This window comes from Anneissia japonica, unplaced genomic scaffold (assembly GCF_011630105.1).
Source record: "Anneissia japonica isolate Jap-2015-1 unplaced genomic scaffold, ASM1163010v1 scaffold3262_len730253_cov190, whole genome shotgun sequence".
NCBI lineage: Eukaryota > Metazoa > Echinodermata > Crinoidea > Comatulida > Comatulidae > Anneissia > Anneissia japonica.
The window spans coordinates 692,830-700,949 of record NW_022732572.1 but is presented as its reverse complement, the minus strand read 5'-3'; the positions used below and the strand labels follow the sequence as shown (position 1 = coordinate 700,949).

The 8,120-nt window shown below is 32.6% G+C and overlaps 1 protein-coding gene across 3 annotated transcripts in view; it reads right to left on the bottom strand.

The window, feature by feature from the left end:
* Window positions 1-3,070: 3,070 nt before the first annotated feature.
* LOC117115723 overlaps window positions 3,071-8,120 on the bottom strand; it is a 53,499-nt gene continuing 48,449 nt past the window's right edge. For all 3 annotated transcript variants that reach the window (XM_033259641.1, XM_033259644.1, XM_033259645.1), the window contains exon 5: window positions 3,071-3,101. In XM_033259641.1, the coding sequence (XP_033115532.1) occupies window positions 3,086-3,101 (16 nt within the window). In that variant the 3' untranslated portion in view covers window positions 3,071-3,085. The remainder of the gene's footprint in view (window positions 3,102-8,120) is intronic.

Sequence of the window (8,120 nt, the reverse complement as noted above, 5' to 3'; positions counted from 1 at the left end):
GATGAACAGTAATATAAAGAACATGTGAATGCTCTTCGTTTCTATTATCATTCAAACCCTAACTTTTAGAAAAGCATACTCATTGATTTTAACTACTCCGATTTGTGATTCATTTCGCATCCAAACAAGAATTACTCAGAATTATTGACCCAATGTGCGTTTAATTGAAAGCTATATGGTAGCAGCCTCGTTTGACCTTTTCAAAGTGTCTGGATTTTAATGCTAAAAAATGGAATGCTTTCAGAACGCATCTTGACAAATGTTAAATTCATCACGTTTTCATACAAATCAAATAAAGTTAAGGGAGAAGAGAGGTTGAGAACCAATCATGCATAATTAAATTCAATGTTTCTTAAAGTGAATCAAGTATTTCTGCTCAAGTACAAGCAATTCAAAAAGCAAATAAAAAAAGGGTTCTATTGTTTTGCATACTATAAACCCTATGTTATGTTGGAACTTAGAATAAACTAACTAAATTTTTAGATTGACTTAATATTATATCATTTAAGTGTTTTTAGATCATTTCTCGATTTTGCCAGATAGTACATAAAAGAAATAATATTTATTATCATATTATCATTATTATCATATTCATCACTACCCTTATAATTATTATTAGACTTACTTGAAATATATCACAGTATAGGTTAAATTACAAAAACAAAAGGCCGCATAGATTATGTCACCATGTGATTTATAGCATCATTACGTATGTAATACTAGATTTTGTTTGTGTCACAGAAAGTGGTACATGCAGATAAGTTCAAACGAACACTTTGTAGAAGTGAACAGAAATAAATATTGATTATGTCTTGTTACTCCATGTTAACGTCATGCTTTATAAATGGTGGACTGTTATCATTATAACCAGAGTATAGAGATCAGAATACATCTTGCGCATACTTTAGAAAAATGATATGCACTTATACAGTATGGGACTTGGACAAGTCGAGCGGCCGAACAGTAACGCAAGGGTGCCGTTAACTAAGCCTTAACATCAGCGCTGGCTTGAGATGCTCCTTGCCCATTGTTTGGTTGGTAGAAGCAAGTCTTATCGATAAGGACCTGGACATGGAGGCCAGCTTTAAAGAACCCATCTTTTCAGAAGAATAGGGGTTACCCCAATGCTATGGTTTATTTCAGCCTCTACAGTTGTGGAATGATGTGAACATGTAGCTAGCAGCTCTTTACAGCGGTTAAGTAGTCACAGACCACACCCGTACACAATTCAGCAAGTCAGTGTTCAGGGTTACGCTACGACTTCAAGGACCTTTTCCACAGTACGACCTCATTATTTGCTACACTTTGACACCTGTCTCTTATACACATCTAGATGTGTATAAGAGACAGGCATGGGAATGCTATCCATGTTAGCTGATATTTTATTTTACAATATACTGTAGATGAGCAGTAATATAAAGAACATATGAATGCTCTTCGTACTAGCTATAATATTTTATAGTAAAATATAGATGAGCAGTAATATAATTTAAGGAACATGTGAATGCTATCCACACAAGCTATGCTATTTTATTGTACAATATTACAATAGATAAGCAGTAATATAAAGAACATGTGAATGATCTTCGTACTAGCTATAATATTTTATAGTACAATATAAATGAGCAGTAATATAAAGAACATGTGAATGCTATCCATACTAGCTATGATATTTTATTGTACAATATAGATGAGCAGTAAATATAAAGAACATGTGAATGCTTTCTACACTAGCTATGATATTTCATTGTACAATAGATGAACAGTAATATAAAGAACATGTGAATGCTCTTCGTTTCTATTATCATTCAAACCCTAACTTTTAGAAAAGCATACTCATTGATTTTAACTACTCCGATTTGTGATTCATTTCGCATCCAAACAAGAATTACTCAGAATTATTGACCCAATGTGCGTTTAATTGAAAGCTATATGGTAGCAGCCTCGTTTGACCTTTTCAAAGTGTCTGGATTTTAATGCTAAAAAATGGAATGCTTTCAGAACGCATCTTGACAAATGTTAAATTCATCACGTTTTCATACAAATCAAATAAAGTTAAGGGAGAAGAGAGGTTGAGAACCAATCATGCATAATTAAATTCAATGTTTCTTAAAGTGAATCAAGTATTTCTGCTCAAGTACAAGCAATTCAAAAAGCAAATAAAAAAAGGGTTCTATTGTTTTGCATACTATAAACCCTATGTTATGTTGGAACTTAGAATAAACTAACTAAATTTTTAGATTGACTTAATATTATATCATTTAAGTGTTTTTAGATCATTTCTCGATTTTGCCAGATAGTACATAAAAGAAATAATATTTATTATCATATTATCATTATTATCATATTCATCACTACCCTTATAATTATTATTAGACTTACTTGAAATATATCACAGTATAGGTTAAATTACAAAAACAAAAGGCCGCATAGATTATGTCACCATGTGATTTATAGCATCATTACGTATGTAATACTAGATTTTGTTTGTGTCACAGAAAGTGGTACATGCAGATAAGTTCAAACGAACACTTTGTAGAAGTGAACAGAAATAAATATTGATTATGTCTTGTTACTCCATGTTAACGTCATGCTTTATAAATGGTGGACTGTTATCATTATAACCAGAGTATAGAGATCAGAATACATCTTGCGCATACTTTAGAAAAATGATATGCACTTATACAGTATGGGACTTGGACAAGTCGAGCGGCCGAACAGTAACGCAAGGGTGCCGTTAACTAAGCCTTAACATCAGCGCTGGCTTGAGATGCTCCTTGCCCATTGTTTGGTTGGTAGAAGCAAGTCTTATCGATAAGGACCTGGACATGGAGGCCAGCTTTAAAGAACCCATCTTTTCAGAAGAATAGGGGTTACCCCAATGCTATGGTTTATTTCAGCCTCTACAGTTGTGGAATGATGTGAACATGTAGCTAGCAGCTCTTTACAGCGGTTAAGTAGTCACAGACCACACCCGTACACAATTCAGCAAGTCAGTGTTCAGGGTTACGCTACGACTTCAAGGACCTTTTCCACAGTACGACCTCATTATTTGCTACACTTTGACACAGCAAAAACTTGCGCTTTAAATATAACGAAACCTAATAAAGATTAATTAACAATCAATTCTTTCATAGGATAACTTTGATCAAATTTATGTATGAACGATTCAACATCAGTAAAATATAAGACACCAGGATATAAATATAGAAATGCTACCTGACAAAGCCATGTATAAAATAACATTATAATTAATCATTCAATTATATAGGCACACTTGTCAATAAAACTACGTAGCTATATAAATAACTGTCAAGCAATTATATAACTACATATAAACAACTTTAATAACAAATAATAATTTAATATACCATAATCAGTTATATGAATAGCTGTTACGAATTCTATGTAACTATACATAACTTAACAAATTATGTAAGAGCACTGTCACCATGTAACTGTAGATTCTTAAACCAAAAGGTTGTTATTACATTGATCACGTTACAATATGAGAAATATAAGCTATAATAACAAATAAGAAATATATTGATAACTAATACGAAATTTTGGTTTATACGCAAAATCTAGTTACACCTTGGAGTTGGTTTTGTACAAGGCCATGTACTGTAAAATATCGCCTTTGAATTTCATTAGAGGTTTAGGATTTGTGAATGGTATTTTTATTTATATATTCATTAAACTATATTTCATACTTTTCATCAAACATATGTGACACATTTTTGAAGCAAAAGGTATTTGAGGGAGGTCATATAATGAAGATTAGAAAAGAGGAAAGCGACAGAACAATTAGGTTGTATAGGAAAGAGGGAATAAAGATGGAGGAAATAAAAAAAGATACAGTAGATCATGTTGGCTAACCGGATAGGAAAGAGAAACTAGGAATAAAGATCAAGGAAATAATAGAACTATTAACTTGTCAATGAACAACAGAGCACTATTAATGCTGGTCCATATACATCCTAATATTTACAAGGTGTATAGAATTAGTTGTGAAAATATGCATCAGCAACACACACAATTAAATATACACTATAGGAATACAATACTAGATAAGCATACTTCTACAATTGAACCACTACATAATAGCACAATTCCATGTCTAAAATATAACTGATAAATCTAGAAATTTTTACAAACAAATAATTGTTAATACCATCCTAAAATCAAAATACTATCAAGAGAGAATTCATTAGTAACTTACCATTGAGAAAATCTACTCGTACATCGTAATCTACCTACAGTACGCTAGCCACAACAATGCTGATATGTTAATAAGATATGGATGCAGAGTATGAGTCGATGAGTAATCACTCCCTGCTCCTTAGCGTGCATTAAGGCATATCAGAGGCGTATCAATACTGGACTCCAAGGCTTGGACTACCCAATTAAACAACCCAAGAGGGACATATTTTTTAATGAGCTATAGTATGAACTAGGTTGTCCATCAAAAATAGAATTTTAAATCAATCACTGGCATTCCTTTCTATTTCATAATTAAAATTCTAATTTATAAATTTAATGACTCATGTTCATTCATTAGAAAAATCATGTTTTGCTCATTAGCATAATTATGATTATTCATTTCCATAACTTTAGTTATTCATTTGAAAAATGATGTTTAATACATTAGCATTTTCATGTTTATTCATATATTATGTTTATTAATATTTTTTTTTTAGATGACTAAAGGGTGAATGTGAGCTCGAGCATTAGGAGATTATTACTTGGTGAATGATTAAGATGATCTAGTTAATTATGATGCGTTAATATTTACATATTGGATGGGGATATTGATTTTTGGCATAGACTCTGCAAATGAACTACAGCAATAATGTTTTTCATATGCAAGTGTTCGAAATATTCAACGATCATACTCACTCTCTAAATGTTACGACCTGAAGAATACATTAAATACTTAATTTTTATGTTTGAATGCATATTAGCTCAATATTTTAACAGAAACATAAACAATATTGGTTCGAGTGGCATGGTTCTGGTAGTGGAACAAGTCTTTCCTCGGATTAAGTACTATAAACCGTGGGCCCCGTGCTCACTATTAGCTCAGTGCACTTTAAAAAACCCAGTACATCTTTTGAGATGAGTAGGGGGTTAGTTTACCCCAGTGTACTGGTCCATACTGCCCTGTTGCCCTGCAGTTATGGATCGTTAAGTCCTTTGTAAGATGTAGCTACGTAACAGTACTCTTCCTAAATTTTTGTATAGAATCCATGGAAATAGGCAAGTTATCAATTTTTTTTAATGAAAGGTTGGCAAAGCAACAAATTTTGTAATTGTCTTAATCAGAGTTTTATTGGAGGAAGTCATCAACTTATGTTATCCTATTACTTATTAAATGAGAAAAAAACCAGAGGATTCACTAATTAGTCTTGAGTCTTTGTTTTATTAAATGAGCTTTTCATTGTAATTGACGTTTTAAAGAGTTTTTCTATATTTTATGACTGATGGTACACCTTTCAAGAGTACTTCACAAATACTTTAAAACATACTTAACATTACTGTATTTCAAAATGGTGTTTCACTGAATGCTTCCTGTTCTCCTTGCAAAATTATATCAAGTGCATGTGTTATAATTTGTTCTACTAAAGCTAAATATCTTCCTCTTATAAAAAATCTCCAATCAACTTTAACGGTGACCGACAGTGTACGCTACTCATAGCTGTAAGCATCAGTTTGCAGCTATTTTCCTATACTATACTGTTTGCAGCTATTTTCCTCTACTACAGTCTCATTATCAACTCAATCATTCAATCATAATTTAACTTTTTTAATATGCTATTATTTTAAATATATGATGGTAGTAGTTATTGAATTGATAAAAATATATGAGCATGTCTTTTTCATATTCAGTAGACTATATCCTTAGTACTGACCAGTGCCATATCTACAGTAGGAGTCTTGAAATGGGGGTGCTGATGGGGGTGCGAAGGTGAAGTGAGGGAGCTCGATGATCAGTTGAGGGGCGCTAATTCACAAATTTTGGGGGCGTGCGCCTCCCCGCCCATTCCCTAGATACACCACTGGTACTGACAGCCTGTAGATGTACTTCTGAAAATATGAAGGTTGATTATTATAATGTTTTTAAAGTGAACATGTTTCCCTATGATTGATTTAGAGCAAAAGATTACTAATAATAATTAAAACTAATTATCAGACAATTAAGAAAGTAGCACTCACAACTGACTTATGGAATTTATTTTACTGCTTTCACCAACAGTGGATGTTGACTCAGGTGAGTGAATAGAACATATAATGTAGTTGAGATATAATATTCAACCAATCAAAACAAGAGGCGGATACGATTATTATGCATAAATTTGCAAGCCATATAGGGACAAAAAAACTGCAGGACTTTAATAACTAAGGATCATATTAGAAGACATGGATGCCTTATTTATATGTAGATACATACTTGGTAATTGATAAGTAGGTAAGAAGGCTGATGTACTGAGGTACTGAGTACCTGGCAAGTCATCAGATACACAGATATAGTTAAAGTTTGATGAGGTAATTGGAATTAAAGGTTGGTTTGGTTGGCAGACAGATAATAGTGGATGAAAGAAGAGGAAAATGGGATACAGGTAGGTAATATAGACAGGAATAGACAGTGGCATTATCAGCGTATCTCACAAAAGGGTTACACCCACTTCAACCTTAACCATGGTAGGGCTGAGGTTGAAACATTCTATGTTACAGTGTGTCACCTCTAAATGATTCTAATTATTTATTCCGCTCACTGATTTTATTAAAGAGTACAGACACAAATGCAGACAGTAAGTGGTCAATGAACGGAAAAGACAGAATACCATAAACACTATAAAAAAACACACAGATAGGATAATTAGTTGGGCAGACACGTTCTTAATGAGAAACTGTGTCAATACACCGAGAAACAACCAAGACAGCTGAATTATCACAATTTATCCGATCGATAGACGCGGCAATGCCAAAGACAGATATATGTTAATTATCTAGAGGGCGCTACGTTAAAGGCATAGCTGCAATACACAGACATCATTATACCAATCATTGGATACACAATCAATACTGTCATACTGCCCTCCCTTGAGCCACATGCTAATGTATTTGGGAATTCAGTATACACAGTACATTAAATGTCTAAATTTCTTTGTATTTGAAGACAAATTTCTAGTATCTTTGTATTCTAATACTAAATATATATCTCGTACAAACATAAAAGAAAACAGAAACAAACATTTAAACATTCAAGTTAGTCATGGAGTAGCATTTAGTAATCATGAAATACAGAAGAGCACTGGTACTAAGCTTCCACACCTAAACAAAAGCAAGATATTGATAATTCAATTGCAACACATTTCCTAGCACAACACAAGAACGTTTGAATTTAATGGTTTCTTTTTGTGATCTTAAACACACCTGTCAGCTTAATACACAGATCATAGATTTAATTAACTGACCATTCCATAGGATAGCACTGGACTTGACAACTAATTAACTTTTTCCGGCAGGAATCAATACTAAATTAAAAACTAGACCTTGATGCAGGCAATTGGCAACGGCACTGTTCAAAGATTTAGCGCAAGAATTTTAAGCTCAGTTGATTTACTAATGTACCTTTATCTACTTAGTAACAAAAGGGTTTTAGTTGTTATTTAAGAGGGATGATAAGCAGGTTATTTAACTGGGGTCATCTTCATCATCCTACCACCAACTTCAATTTATCGTCAACCTTATATTTATACTAGAAATTGCAAATTGCAAGTGAAGTGCTGCGAAGTACAACTGCATATAAATGTTCTTCGAACAAAATTATTTATGCGAGTCAAGTGAAAATAATGAATAATAAAAATATAACAAATAATATGAGACACGACCCATTGTCTATATTAGAACACTTCTAATTGGGTAACAAAGTCGTAATTTTTCATTTTTGTCAAAAAGTGTATAAGTGGTGAATTATGGTTTAGGTTTTTTTTTCAAAAAAAGTTTCAAAAATTTCTATGTATGTGGAAAATGTAGTTGATTACCAAAGGTTACAATTTTTATTTTGAAGACTGCATGGTCTAGGAAGTGTACATTTTTTTATGGGGCAAGTTACC